At 41.7% G+C, this 15,633-nt stretch overlaps 1 protein-coding gene across 1 annotated transcript; it reads left to right on the top strand.

Annotated features, from left to right (window-relative positions):
• Positions 1–4,429: 4,429 nt before the first annotated feature.
• LOC110527500 (inhibin beta B chain-like) lies at positions 4,430–15,162 on the top strand. The gene is made up of 2 exons (XM_021608812.2): positions 4,430–5,661; positions 12,779–15,162. Exons 1-2 carry the CDS (start codon positions 5,247–5,249, stop codon positions 13,552–13,554), a joined length of 1,191 nt encoding a protein of 396 aa, XP_021464487.2. The 5' UTR covers positions 4,430–5,246; the 3' UTR covers positions 13,555–15,162.
• Positions 15,163–15,633: the final 471 nt, after the last annotated feature.

Raw genomic sequence — 15,633 nt, 5'->3', positions numbered from 1 at the left:
TACCCCATGGGCAGGGTTAGTAACAGTGCTTGGGGTGAATATTGTAACAGAATGAAACATGTGTGAGAGCAACATTGCCATGTTTAACATTTTGTTGGGCAGAAATTATAATAACCTTAAATAAAATGTGTATTATTTTACCCTCCACTAAATGGTATTTCTCAACCAAACAACAACTAGGCTAAACGAAACACCTATACCTGAACGTTTGTGGTGTGTGTCTGTGTGTGTGACTGTTGGACATGCTCATTTAATCAGAGTCACATTTGTGACAGTTGTATATCTGTCCTGGGGTACAAGCTTGGTGGGCCCATAATTTGCATTCCCAGCACTGCACCCAGACCTCCTTGGAATTGTTAAAGTGCTCCATGCACACACGTTTTCCTTCTGGAATATTCTGGTTCAATCTGCTTTGTTTTGCCTTTTTTCTTAGGCAGGGTCGTTTTTTTGTTGTTGTTCAGTGTGGTTTGTCTTGGCTTGCTTCTTTCCAGCTATTGTTTTCGTCAGGGCAATTTTTCTTTTTGCCTTCTGAGTGCTTGACTTTTTATGCTTTTCTTCCAGTGCCTGGGTGTATCTGTCAAAATCACAGTTTTCTCCTCTTCCTACTCCTTGTTGTAATTTTCCCGAACCCTGCTTTTAGGAAGGGGCGTACATCAACTGGGTTGAAATTAGAAGAGTAATCAGGTGTTTCCCAACCACAGCCTGATACATGTGGGGAGGTGCCCTGTGAAGTGACTGGAGAGGTGGCCTGGAAGGCAGTTGGAGAGGTGTCCTGGAAGGAATTTGGAAAGGTTGCCTGGAAGGCAGCTGAAGAAATGGCCTGGGAGGCAGCTGGAGAGGTGGCCTGGAAGGCAGTTGGAGAGGTGGTCTGGAAGGCAGTTGGAGGGGTGGCTTAGAAGGAAGTTGGAGAGGTGGCCTGGATAACTGTGGGCACAGGGGCCTGAGCGGTGTCTGAAGAGGAGACCTGGGAGGCAGGTCTTTCCGGGCTTCATCCTCAAACAGGCATCACTGGCTGAGTTCACCATTTTCTTCAATGGCCCGTACATGCTTACATTCTTGTTAATCTAACTGCACTGTCCAATTTACAGTAGCTTTTACAGTGAAAGAATACCATGCTATTGTTTGAAGAGAGTGCACAGTTATGAACTTGAAAATGTATCAATAAAACAATTAGGCACATCTGGGCAGACTTGATACAATATTTTGAACAGCAATGCAATGGTTAATTTGATCAGTCTAAAACGTTTCACGTACACTGCTCCCATCTAGTGGCCAAAATCTAAATTGCACCTAAACTGCAATAATACAGTGGGCTTTCTCTTGCATTTCAAATATGAAAAATTACAACAACAACAAAAAATGTTTTTTCTTTGTATTATCTTTAACCAGATCTAATGTGTTATATTATCCTACATTACTTTCAAATTTCCACAAACTTCAAGGTGTTTCATTTCAAATGGTATCAAGAATATGCATATCCTTGCTTCAGGCCCTGAGCTACAGGCAGTTAGATTTGTGTATGTCATTTTAGGTTAAAATTGGAGAGAGAAATAGGGTCCGATCCTTAACACAGGCTTAGGAGATCTTATACGTTTTGTTCTATGGGATAATAGCAGTTAACATGACCTTTATGAATTATGAAGCCTTTATGTGCTTTTTCTATAACATCAATTATTTTAAACTCACAAAACGTATAAAATCTCATAAACCTGTGTCTGCCACAGACCTTGTTTTCGGGGTTTATCCAAAAACCCTCCAAAAACACCATTCATTTTCCTAATTTTGTCTAACAAACCATGGCGGAGTTAGTGCCTACAAAAAGTGGAACGCTCGTCGGAAGAAGTGGACCAAGATGCAGCGTGGTAGGTGTTCATACTTTTATTACAGCTGACCACTAAGCAAAAGAACGTCACGTTCTGAAGGCTACACAGAAGAAGAAGAAAAACATCCCACAACCTAAGGTTGCAAAACAGGCTGCCTAAGTATAATTCCCAATCAGAGACAACAATAGACAGCTGTCCCTGATTGAGAACCATACCCGGCCAAAACATAGAAACACAAAACCTAGAAATAAAGAACATAGAATGCCCAAGCAAATCACACCCTGACCAAACCAAAATAGAGACATAAAAAGCTCTAAGGTCAGGGCGTGACAAAAAACTCCATTAGGCTACTATTTATTTGTATTGCAATCAGGCCAGGGCAGTTTCTTAAGGAAATGGCAATGGCGAATGTGATCAAATGTCTCTGGAGGTGTTGGCAGAATGTTTAAAACTTTTACAGTAACATTTGCTGTATCTGACCATTTCTGAAAGAAAAAAAACAATTGCAAATTGTTGTGGACCTGTAAACAGATCGTTTGAATTCGATAATGTTTTGCATTTACTTTTCCCCAAACTTAAATATGCTGCACTGCCCACAAATTCTGAAACGTTGTCTAGTATGCTCAACAAAATGTAAAACCTAGTAGGCCAATTTACGGTGGTATCCTACACTCTTCAAAGCAAAAGATCAACTGTCTGTTCATCTCTTAAATTCTACTGTAGGCTATATTATAAACCGCGCTCCCTTTTGGATGCACAGAGCAAAATACTTGAAATAATAGCCTAATTTATAGGCCCAATTAAATGAGAGATGCGCATGGTAATTTGTTGTAAGGTTAAAAGTTATTCTGTAACATGAACCTATCATGGTCAGGAAAGGTGGGGAGGAAATTATTCTGCATGAAAATATGTATTATGTTTATAGATTAAATGTTGTTTACTTGAGGCATTTGAAATTACAGTAGGTTATTCAGATACACAGTAGCCTAAAAAAAAATTTAAATGGTAAAGGTGAACCGCCGGTTCTACCCTTAAGCTGCGCTCCGAATCGGATCGCATGGAGCAAAATTGGGTATTTGAAATCGAATTACTACTATAAAGTGGGTCCAATTAAATTAGAGACGGGACGTTGTAAGCCTAATAGGCCTATGGGCAGGGGTGCAACTTTCACTGGAGACAAGGGGGACGTCCCTCCCACATTCTGAAATTGCATTTTTCGCAGGTCAAGTTCAGTTTTTTTTTTATGGCGCACGTATGTTTATGGGTAGCCTATGTATTTTGTATGTAGGCCTACACAACGTTTATAAATGAGGCCCCATGGTTAATTCCAAGTAACTACAGTTAGAAATAGAATCCAAAAGTGTTTCTGCCCTCCAGGACCGGAATTGCACAGACCTGCATTTGACAAATACATCGGCTATAGGTCTGTAGGCCTGTAGGCCTATGACAATTAGAAACAGTGCAAACGTTTTAATTTATCTATACTAGCCTACACAGTATTTGTATGTGCATTGTTTCCCCTCAATATTATCCAGCATATTTCATGATTTATGCTGTAAATTCATGTTTTATTTTTAAACTGTTGGATAGATATGCCTATATAAGCTATATGGCTCAGGTCTATCGGTGTATTGCCTGGATTCAGATTGCAAAAAAATGTGTGCGGTTCATGCAATGTGTAGTTGCAATATTTAGAAGAAAGGTGGCAGCATTTCACAACTTTCAACTTGATGTGTTTGTTGTAGTATTGGGAGAGCGCACCTAAAAAAATTGCTTTAAAATATGTTGGGCATTCACAAATTGCCGTGTTGCCAATGTTAGGTCAAAAGTATTATGAGATATATGTATTTAGGCATATAATTCACTCATATTTGAGTGACGACAAAACAGAGCTCTGACTTGAATTGGTCAATGTTTTTGTGTCACTTCAAATAATGAAAGTGGTGCCTTTGGTAGTGTCACCTTTGGCGCTTAAATCTTTATGACCTTGGTGTTGTTTCCAATACAATCAGTATTGTTTAGGAGATGCTTATGGTCGCCATGCTGTTTTGCTTGAGCCACAACAAGAAAGGCCTGTCAAAAATCTGTCGGTACCATTCATTTTTAATTTTTTAATTAGGAGCATCTATAGGGGACACGTTTTCTGTTTGTTTAATTCATGAAAAAGCCACAAAAAAAGAGCATTTGGATAGCATGTGTTGATGGAAATGTTATTATTAGACCTACAGGCTTTATAAGGAACATATTAAATGTTAATGTATTTTATGATGGACGTTTATTGACGATTGTAGATCGTTTCCACTGTAAAGATAGCCTATGCTAATGATTATATATCTTGTGCGCAAATCAATGCATTATGCACAAGTCATTAGTCAGTCTGGTAAACAATTGGTTACTCGAATTCTTAAGTCATTGTTTTATCTCTCCTAATTCGTTTTCCATAGGACATAAGCATTTTCTCTGGACATGAGAGCTAAGGAGGATAGTTCACCTTAAGCCTAGGCATAATCTCCTACCAAATACTAGGAGTCTGTTGAGTTGGTGGGACGTCCCACGTGGTTTCAACTCCCTGTATAAAAACTTTCAGTCTATGGAGGGCTCCTAAATCGACCTAGCAAGAGAAAGGTTCGTCCGATCATCAGACCTCTTTATGCTCAAGTATACCAGGGCAATTTCATATCGGGAATACAAATCCAATTAAGATGCATTTTAATAAGGATACACAGGAACAAAAACTGAAGGAATAAGTCCAAAGCAAATGACAAACTGGATGCTACAATATGCGATAAGTTATTATTTGACCGACCCTTCAGCTTTTTCCATCTATGGAATATCCTGACTTGAGTTTATCAACCAATGGGTGGTTTTCTATTCGTTTAGTTTGTCCTCTTCTATTCGTTTCTAAATGATGGTTATTGTGGATTGCAGTTCAATTAAACCATGGCATGATACGTCAGGCATTGAACTGAAACTCAATTGACGGATAATGGTAGCCTACTGGTTTTTAAATTGTGTTACCTTGAAAGGGTGAAGCAAAGGCATTGAGACAAGCAGAACGGACTTGACTCCCAATGTGCCCCTGAAGTGAAGTCAACTGAGTGACAGACATCGGGAATGAACACAGACACGAAATAAGGGGAATATTTCAAGTTACGGTGAAAGGAATATTTAATTCCATCAAAACGCGCCTGAATTGAGTGAAATATTTATTATTGCATGGACTCCTTGCAAATGTATACGGACTAACGGGATTCTACAACTTTATATTTATTTTCATTCGAAATTAAGAAAATATTTTCTTAAAAACGCCAAGTGAATAGCCTACTTTTGACAGCAATATTGTGCATACCTTTTTATAGTAGAAAACGAATTATAGGCTTATTGCACTTTAAATATCACGACTTTTTTTTCTTCATAAAGAAAATGATTAACTGTATAATCAAAGTGGCATTATTTGTTGCTTGTGTGTTGACTGTCCGCTGCAAAGAAGCGGCGCCCGGATCCTTGAGACCTTTGCCGGGAACGGAGACGCAAACCGTAGCTCAGGAAACTTGCACTTCGTGTGGCATCGGTCAGCCCGAGGAATCGGGACGGGTGGACATTGACTTTCTGGAGGCGGTGAAAAGGCATATCTTGAGCAGGTTACAGATGAGGGTAAGACCCAACATCACCCATCCTATCCCGAAGGCGGCGATGGTGACTGCGCTTCGGAAGCTCCACGCGGGTAAAGTCCGCGAGGATGGCAGAGTAGAAATCCCGAATCTGGATGGACACGCGACCAGCAATGCCAATGACGTGCTGGAGGAAAGCGCGGAGATAATCAGTTTCGCAGAGACAGGTGTGTAATTGTTGTATATTACAGGCAAGCTACCGTTTACTCTATTGTACTAGGCAAAAAAAACTACAAATAAAACCACTTTTACGCAAAGACCAACCTGGGTCTGGTGCGCGTAAAGTTTGGACCACACAGTTGATCAAGGTGATGTCTCGCATCATCCCCGGCCCCGCTAAAAGCAGAAAGGGTCTGTGATTTGAAAACAATACAGTCACAAATTCCTTACAGTAGGCACAGTAGTAGCCTACTTTTGGAATATTGTGTATTTGTATTTAAAGGGTAGGGAGCATGAAACCAGAAATCAACTGATGCGGGTTCCATGCATACAGGAACATTCAGTCAAATAGCTTGAAATATAAAACGAAACAAATCCAAATGTTGCTTGTGTTTATAATTTATAGATGTTTTAAATTATTATTTTCCCCAAGCTGTTCTGCTTGGGGACACTTTGGGTTATTTGGTAACCCAGCGCTGGTTAACTAGTGTACAGAACAGATGTTTGGTTATTTTGACCCAGCCAGTTGAGTTGGGTGAATAATCCAACATGTTGGTTTGTTGGGATTACCCAAACATGGGTTAATTTAACCATCAGTTGGGTTTTTGTTACTCTCATACTGGGTGTACCCAGCTGCTAGCTGGGCCCTTTTGAATGTAATCCTTAGTTTATGTTCAGGAGGCGTGTCTTACTAGGGGCATGGCTTTCAGCTAAATCTTATTGGCCACCCATGAGTTTAGTTTATTAGGATCCCCTATGGTCATCTCTAAAAGGGTTTTGTCAAATTAACAGTTGCCATTTTTTGGAATGCATGTGTTTGTTATATTTGATACCATCCTACCTATGCCGCTCCAGCCATTACCGCAAGCCCATCCTCCCCAATTATGGTGCCACCAACCTCCTGTGGTCCACATAGAAACCTACAAATAAATGACAAAGTACAGAACAGTAATAGACAAGAACAACATAAAATATTACAATAAATTCAAAACAAAAATAGTTTTATATATAGGAAAGACATCAAGATGCAACAAAAACACTATTTACACACTATTCACATATACAGCTGAAGTTGAAAGTTTACATACACTTTAGCCAAAAACATTTAAACTCAGTTTATAATTCCTGACATTTAATCCTAGTAAAAATGACCTGTCTTAAGTCAGTTAGGATCACCACTTTATTTTAAGAATGTGAAATGTCAGAATAATAGTAGAGATAAGGATTTGTTTCAGCTTTTATTTCTTTCATCACATTCCCAGTGGGTCAGAAGTTTACATATACTCAATTAGTATTTGGTAGCATTGCCTTTAAATTGTTAAACTTGGGTCAAACGTTTCATGTAGCCTTCCACAAGCTTCCCACAATAAGTTGGGAGAATTTTGGCCCATTCCTCCTGACAGAGCTGGTGTAACTGAGTCAGGTTTGTAGGCCTCCTTGCTCGCACACACTTTTTCAGTTCTGCCCACACATTTTATATAGGATTGAGGTCAGGGCTTTGTGATGGCCACTCCAATACCGCGACTTTGTTGTCCTTAAGCCATTTTACCACAACTTTGGAAGTATGCTTGGGTTCATTGTCCATTTGCGACCAAGCTTTAACTCCTGACTGATGTCTTGAGATGTTGCTTCAATATATCCACATCATATTCCTTCCTCACAATGCCATCTATTTTGTGACGGGCACCAGTCCCTCCTGCAGCAAAGCACCCCCACAACATGATGCTGCCACCCCCGTGCTTCACGGTTGGGATGGTGTACTTCGTCTTGCAAGCATACCCCTTTTTCCTCCAAACATAACGATGGTTATTATGGCCAAACAGTTCTATTTTTGTTTCATCAGACCAGAGGACATTTCTCCAAAAAGTTCTTTGTCCCCATGTACAGTTGCAAACTGTAGTCTGGCTTTTTTATGGCGGTTTTGGAGCAGTGGCTTCTTCCTTGCTAAGTAGCTTTTCAGGTTATGTCGATATCGGACTCGTTTTACTGTGAATAAATGTACTTTTGTACCTGTTTTCTCCAGCATCTTCACAAGGTCCTTTGCTGTTGTTCTGAGAATGATTTGCACTTTTCGCACCAAAGTACGTTCATCTCTAGGAGACAGAACGCATCTCCTTCCTGTGCGGTATGACGGCTGCATGGTCCCATGGTGTTTATACTTGCATACTATTGTTTCTACAGATGCATGTGGTACCTTCAGGCGTTTGGAAACCAGACTTGTGGAGGTCTACACATTTTTTTCTGGGGTCTTGGCTGATTTCTTTTGATTTTCCCATGATGTCAAGCAAAGAGGCACTGAGTTTGAAGATTAGCCTTGAAATACATCCACAGGTACACCTCCATTTGACTCAAATGATGTCAATTAGCCTATCAGAAACTTCTAAAGCCATGACATCCTTTTCTTGAATTTTCCAAGCTGTTTAAAGGCACAGTCAACTTAGTGTATGTAAACTTCTGACCCACTGGAATTGTGATACAGTGAATTCTAAGTGAAATAATCTGTCTGTAAACAATTGTTGGAAAAATTACTTGTGTCTTGCACAAAGTAGATGTCCTAACCAACTTGCCAAAACTATAGTTTGTTAACAAGAAATTTGTGGAGTGGTTGAAAAACGAGTTTTAATGACTCCATCCTAAGTGTATGTAAACTTCTGACTTCAACTGTACATATCAATATTCTTATATTCAGTACAGTTAAATTAGATATTTAGAAATAGGAGAGGCGTTGTGACACGATATGTTTTTTAAATCTGTCTTTTGAAGCTAGACTTTCTTTTGCCTGAGTAACCTCTGATGGAAGAGCATTCCATGACGACATGGCTCTATACATACCTGAGCTACACATTCAATCTGTTTTTGGTTTGGGTACAGTGAAGAGACCCATAGAGGCGTGTCTGGTGCGGTATGTCTGTTTGAAGTGTATGCAAATAGATTATACAAGTGGTTAGGCATTTTCAACACACAAATGTTTCTTAAAAAGACTACAAGAGAAGTAATCAATTTCTCCTCAACCCCCAACCGTGAAAGACTGTCATGCATGTTGTTGATGTTAGTTCTGTGTGTGCAGTTAAGGGCAAGGCGTTCTGCTTTTCTAGGTCTTTCTTCGCTGCAACTGACCATATTACCTGACAGTAATCAAGATGGGACAAGAGCCCGAACAACTAGTACAGTTGATCTTTGTTTCGAAAATGAGGAACATGTTTTTATAACAGACATACCTCACTCCATCTTCACAACAACTTTGTCATTATGACTTGACCATGATAACTTTAGGCTCGGCCTTTGGTAATTTGGCTTCCCCTGTTATTGCCACAATGTTATGGTCACTACAGCCAATGGGAACTGATATTGCTCTGGAGCAAAGCTCTGCAGAGTTAGCGAAGATATTATCTATACAAGTGGATGTCACAGATCCAACACTACTGTTCGTCATGTTCATCACACTGCGAAGAACGTTTTAATTTATGACATATTATATAGTAAGTTATACCACCTTATTGTGTCCCAACAATGGGATTTACAGAGGCTTTTAGGGAACTTAGGGAATGATGCTTATATACTGTACACTTCTATACGCATCATTAAAGCTACAAAGAAGTCCATGTTTAACCATAGCATGTGATAGCTATTCAACAGAACAGATGAGCAGGAATGACATTTACTCAGGTGGCTAAAAATAACTATCTGAATGCCACGCCCCTTACTAAATGATGCCTCCAGTCTTCTGATCCTCTGGGTTATATCTCAATAACCCAGCGTCAATAACCCAGCATCAATAACCCAGCGTCAATAACCCAGCGTCAATAACCCAGCGTCAATAACCAAGCGTCAATAACCAAGCGTCAATAACCCAGCGTCAATAACCCAGCGTCAATAACCCAGCGTCAATAACCCAGCGTCAATAACCCAGCGTCAATAACCCAGTGTCAATAACCCAGCGTCAATAACCCAGCGGTTTTCTAAAGAAAAGAACGTGACCCAACACCTGCAACCCAGCAGTTAGGTCAACCAAACAACCAAGCATTTGTTAGAGTGTGAGCATAGAAAAAGTGTGTCCTCAGGCTTAGGTTCACACCCCAGAGACTCATAAATAATGTCACTATAACAGCCTCATAGCACTCATCTTCAAAACAACACATATAATCCATGGTTTGCATAGAATAGATTAAGGGTAGGTATAATATCACATTCACGTTCAAAGGAATGATATGGACAATTCCAAAAGGATTTGAAAAGCCCCATAATATTTTCACATTACTCACAAAAGCTCTGTAACTTTGTACTGTATACTTGTGTAGATTCAGTTGGGTGTCCTTCCTTGTGCCTCTTTGCCCTCCTTGCCAGTTGGCAGTATTACCCAGGGTGGTAGCTGCTGCCAGCTGGTCGTGGCACTGAGAAGAGCTCACAGAACAATTTGCTTAGAGATGCTGAAGGGGGGACTGGAAATGATCAATGATGCCACCTGCTTGGGCCCACGTGTATTCAAATCAAACTTTTCATTGCCTCTTATTCTTATAGCAGTTTAAGTCACCCCAGAGTTTCTCTAACCGTCTGCGCATCTCTCCAACACAATTAGTGTCAGTGATTTGGTTAGCTGATCAAAGCCAACCCTGTTTGGTGCTTCTCAAATACACTTAGAAATAATTGTGCTATCTAGAACCTAAAAGGGTTATTCGGCTGTCCTCATAGGATAACCCTTTTTGGTTCTAGGTGGGAACCCTTTTGGTTCCAGGTAGAATCCTTTTGGGTTCCTTGTCAAACCCTTTTCACAGAGGGTTCCATATGGAACCCAAAATGGTTCTTCTACCTGGAGCCAAAAAGGGTTCTCCTATGGGAACAGCTGAATAACCCTGACAAGCTGACCTGAAATCAGGGCTGCTTTAGAATGGCTGTACATCTACATAAGGTCAGCGCTTTGTGTCAGGACCATGCATGCTGAATGTAGAGTGAACTGGAATGGTGAACTCACTGCCACTGACTGTTCCGTATTAGAATGCATGGTGTGAGGGACCATCTCCCTTATATAGTCCTAGAGTGGGACTTGGTTCCTGCCTGCACAGTACTCATTGACTTCGTCATGCTTGCCTGTTAGACCTTGTATTTGCCGTTGTTGCGTACGGTTACTACAGCAGTCGCCCGACAAAGATGCCACAATGTCAGCTATAGTGATAGCATCTGAAGACGCTTTCTCTGCAACTCTGTTTCTGTTCCTGAGAAGGATAAAGAAAGAATGCTGTATACTGCATTGGCGCTCTCATAAGATCACCTGACAAACCCCTTTCTGATTGGATGTGTCTTTTTGGGGAATATTCTGTTCTTGAGTATCCTGTTCCATCTGAGACAATTTCCCTCTTTACTCACAGAGTGAAAAATGGACCCCTTAGGTTTGTTTCACAAAGCCTCCCCCGTTGAAAGAAGAAATAACCGATACAGTAATATATCAACGTCATCCATTGGTAAACAGAAGATAAATAGAACCTCCATTTCAATCGGGAGACACTAGGTCTTACTTTTTTGCTTATTGATGGTCATGTCTTGACAGCTGTGCTGCTACCCATGGCCTGGTGCTAGTACAGTCAGAGTGTGGTCTATAGCTGTCTGTTGAGTTTTTGAGTTTAGTAATAACAAGGAGATGACCTGTCTTGTGATGTGTGAGGCAGTGCAGATGGAGACTGGCTGGGCAGGCCAGAGCAGCCTCCATTATAGCTGATGCCTGATGATGGGGCACAGGCCCGCCCAGGTCGGGTCCCCTCGCTTTGGGGCGGCAAGCAGATAGGCAGGCAGCACAGCTCAGTGTTCAGGCTGGAGAGGTGACCCTTTCCTCCACCTGACAGTCACAGAGGATCCATGTAGAGTGCTGCTGACGGTCTCTCAGGTTAGACGTTTTCACTCTCACTGGAGGACTGGGGAGAAACCATCTATTTCGGTTACTGCCTTGGCTATTGAAGAGTGTGGAAGAGTAGGAGTTGCTTTGGTCATGTCATGTGACAAGTGCACGTTAGATTTGAAATTGACTTTGGACCCTGACCCTACCCTAACCCGAACCTGAACCTACCCACACATGAAAACAATATGGCACAAGCCAAAAAACGACTGAACATTGGCACACACTGTGCAGCCAGAAAAAGGTTTCTGTGGTGATAGTTGGGTTGTTGGGAAGGCCAGCTAGTTTCATGTAAATTCATTTTTTCCTTCATCATAAATCCACAGTGAAGCTGTGCTCCTCTTCACTCAATGTGCCTGGCTTTACCGTGCCTTTGCTTCCTTTACATCACATTACTGTGCATTGTGTAAGCAGTTAGGCTCAGTAAGCTCTCGTTTTTCTGCAGTATTCACAGCAAAGCCTTTGAGCCTTTGTACTTGGCTCTGATAAACCCTCTTCTCCATACCCACCCCGACTCAGGGCCAGGGGCAACTTCAAGTGGGCCTGATCCCAGATCTGTACTGTCATTGTCACTGTCAAGGCTCCCTATAGGCAAGGGCCAGCTGGAACTGATTCCAGACCTGCTGATGCTGCGCTGTCGTTGCAGACCTCATGTAGGCCTATGTGACAAGACCAGGGCCTGTATTCATAAAGCGTCTCAGAGTAGGTGTGCTGATCTAGGAACAGGTCCCCCCTCTTATTCATGATGATCTAAAATACAAAACTGATCCTGGATCAGCACCCTGAGACGCTTTCTGAATACGGGCCCTGGACCAAGAAGAGGCTGAGTGTCTCTGTTAGAGCTGTTTCCCAGTGTACACCCATCCACCAAATCCCTTTAGTACCAGTCCAAACTCTGTTTACATCCCAGGCCAGATAAAGATGACATTAAGACAGGCTATAACCAGGGAGGCCATAGTAACCGTCTATCTCAATTTAATCCCAAACTGTTGAACTGTTCCCAATGTGTCCAGTTCTTGTCCAGCTATTCATCCAACAATCCAAGCTTGGAACCACCCAGTGTGGTAGTATCTTCTTGACGCTTTGTCCAATAGCAGTAAGGTTTTTGAAAGATGTTTGTTTACACCATAAAGCCAATGAATCTGTGTGTTTGTTTCCTCTTTTAGCATTGCCATACTAACCTTTATAGGTTTAAACTGACTTTTAACAGACTTTTCCTGTTCTGTTCCTGTCTTTCCCAGATGAGCTGGTATCATCGAAATCCAGCCTGTTCTTCCTGATCTCTAACGAGGGAAACCAGCACCTGTATGTGACCCAGGCCACCCTCTGGCTGTACTTAAGGCTGCTTCCTAACACCCTGGACAAGGGCCAGCGGAGGAAGGTCACAGTCAAGGTGTACTACCAGGAGCCTGGCCTGGGCAGCAAGTGGAACCTGGTGGAAAAGCGTGTCGAGCTGAAGAGGAGCGGTTGGCACACCTTCCCCCTGACCAACGCTATCCAGATGGTGTTCGAGAAGGGCGGCCGGCGGCAGAACCTGGACGTGCGCTGTGAGGGCTGCGAGGACCTGGCGGTCTTCCCGATCCTCGTGAACCAGAACGACGAGTCCCACAGGCCGTTTCTAGTCGTACAGGCCCGGCAAGCGGACAACAAGCACCGCATCAGGAAGAGGGGGCTGGAGTGTGACGGGAGCAGTAGCCTGTGCTGCAGGCAGCAGTTCTATATAGACTTCCGCCTCATCGGCTGGAACGACTGGATCATCGCGCCGTCGGGGTACTTTGGGAACTACTGCGAGGGTAACTGTCCAGCGTACATGGCGGGGGTGCCAGGGTCGGCGTCGTCCTTCCACACTGCAGTGGTCAATCAGTATCGGATGAGGGGCATGAGCCCCGGCTCCATGAACTCCTGTTGCATCCCCACCAAGCTCAGCACCATGTCAATGCTCTACTTCGACGATGAATACAACATCGTCAAGAGAGACGTACCCAATATGATCGTGGAGGAGTGTGGATGCGCTTGAGTTGAGACTGCATGTGCTTCAAGTGGACTTTTAAGAACATGTGTAAACAAGAAAAGGATATTCCAAAATGAATTATAGAAATCAAAGTGATATTTATGGACATAAGGCATACGCACATGCACACACAACTTAATTCATTTACGCATATCCTACACACTCATTCTCACATATGCCTGAACAAACACTTGTATATATATTTATGTCTGTTAATAATATTCTCTGGTCAAAGCCTTTTTTCTTTTGCCAACATGTGAACATATGCTTCTATCCCAATTCATGTAGGTGTCATTATCAGAGGGATTGGAACTAGCTGGTACTTGTCGCATTATATATATTTCCAAGATTGCCATTTCTATTCTGAAAATGGAGAGTTCTATTTTCGATACTCTGACGAAGGTGGGAAAGAGCCTGAGATTATGAAGGAGGTGCACTTGCTGATAGACGATTCCCAACCCCGCCTCTTTCAAGAAAGTATGACTGCAAAACGTAGAGTGAAAGCACTGACAACTCACCTCTTATACAACTTCAGCACTTCTAACAAGAAATACATCTTGTTGATGTGTCACAAGATACCATTTTTATATAAAACCGTTTTCATTTTACGGGCCAGCGTCCGGAAATCAAAATGGCTTCCGTGTCAGAAGAGTGAGTGGAACATAAAAATACATTCCAACACACTGAATGCTGAAGCTGTCATCAAAACCTGGGAGTTTAGGCGGTGACGTGAAACAGTGACAATAGGGAAGAAACACTGACCTTCTGTTACTTCCTTCTGAATCCTTCCTTTCTTTTGTTCACACTTTTAACGGGAAGAGTTTAATTTCTTCAAGCAGCTGTAGCACAACCAGTTTCCACTCTCATTTCAGTCGGGAAATCAAAAGCGAAAGAGTTGCCATGTTGTTTGGTTTAAAGTCCTGGTGCAGCATAGCACTTCCTAATGCACATTAAATAGCACTTGCCGATTGAAATGCCTTTAAAGAGTACAATGTGGTACACCGACACTTGCTCACAATCCTTTTAAATATAAGTGCCGCATGAGCTATGCAATGTATAGTATTGACCCACAGACACCAGACAAACTGAAATTTTTGTTGCAGTTATTAACTATTACCAGTACTTGAAATGTAATCTTTCGCTTCTTCTTCAAAGTGAATGATAGTTACAATATTTGCACTGAAAAGTTGCGTGATTAGTTAAAAAAGAAAGAAACTGCCATTGGAAAAAAAGTTATTTTTATAGAAAGCAAATTGAGTTCTGTTCAAATGTATCATACCTAATCATGGAACCAAAGAGGCCAAGATTTTTTTTTGCTATTATAAGAGGCCATGGTATTATTTTGTAAAATACTTTGTGACCAGTTAAGAGGCCTAAACACTGCATCAGGATACAATATTATGGATTCCATTTTCAGTTCAACGTCTTCTTTTCTATTTTGTATTGACAAATATTTTTTCATCGACTTAAATACTCTTCGGTTTTCTAGTTCAGTTCTTGTTCCAGAATCATTTAGAAAAAACACGTCATCTCTGTACAGCTGATGTAAGATATAAATATGATTTTAAAATATTTTGTTCTTTGTAATTGTTGAAAAATAAAATGTCTTATTCTGAATTAGGTTGGAACTCTCTTGAGTCTTTCTGGGGGGCTACTTCAATATGTAAGATATGGCAGGAGTGGCCAACTCTAATCTAGTCGTTAAACGTGTGACCACTCAAACTCGAACACACACACACACACACACACACACACACACACACACACACACACACACACACACACACACACACACACACACACACACACAATAATTAGTGCAGAGTGAATCTGGGCAGAGCTCCAGGGCTCAAGTGGTTGGCCCTAGGTCACACTCTCAGTGATTGGTAAACAGAAGCAATCAACAACATTAGCTGATAGCATCAGATCTGGTTACCTATAGGCTCTCGTTTGTTTTGCAGTAGTGTTTTTAAAGAACGCCACTCAGTGTTAACCTGAGGGTGAACAAAATACCTCACACGTCAGAATCAGTGAGAGAGACAGACAGGGCAGGACTGCACATGCACAAACATATGCGCTCGCGCA

Source organism: Oncorhynchus mykiss, chromosome 7 (genome assembly GCF_013265735.2).
Source record: "Oncorhynchus mykiss isolate Arlee chromosome 7, USDA_OmykA_1.1, whole genome shotgun sequence".
In the NCBI taxonomy this organism is placed as follows: Eukaryota; Metazoa; Chordata; class Actinopteri; order Salmoniformes; family Salmonidae; genus Oncorhynchus; species Oncorhynchus mykiss.
The sequence above is the reverse complement of the archived record's forward strand: the minus strand, read 5'-3'. Positions and strand labels throughout refer to the sequence as shown.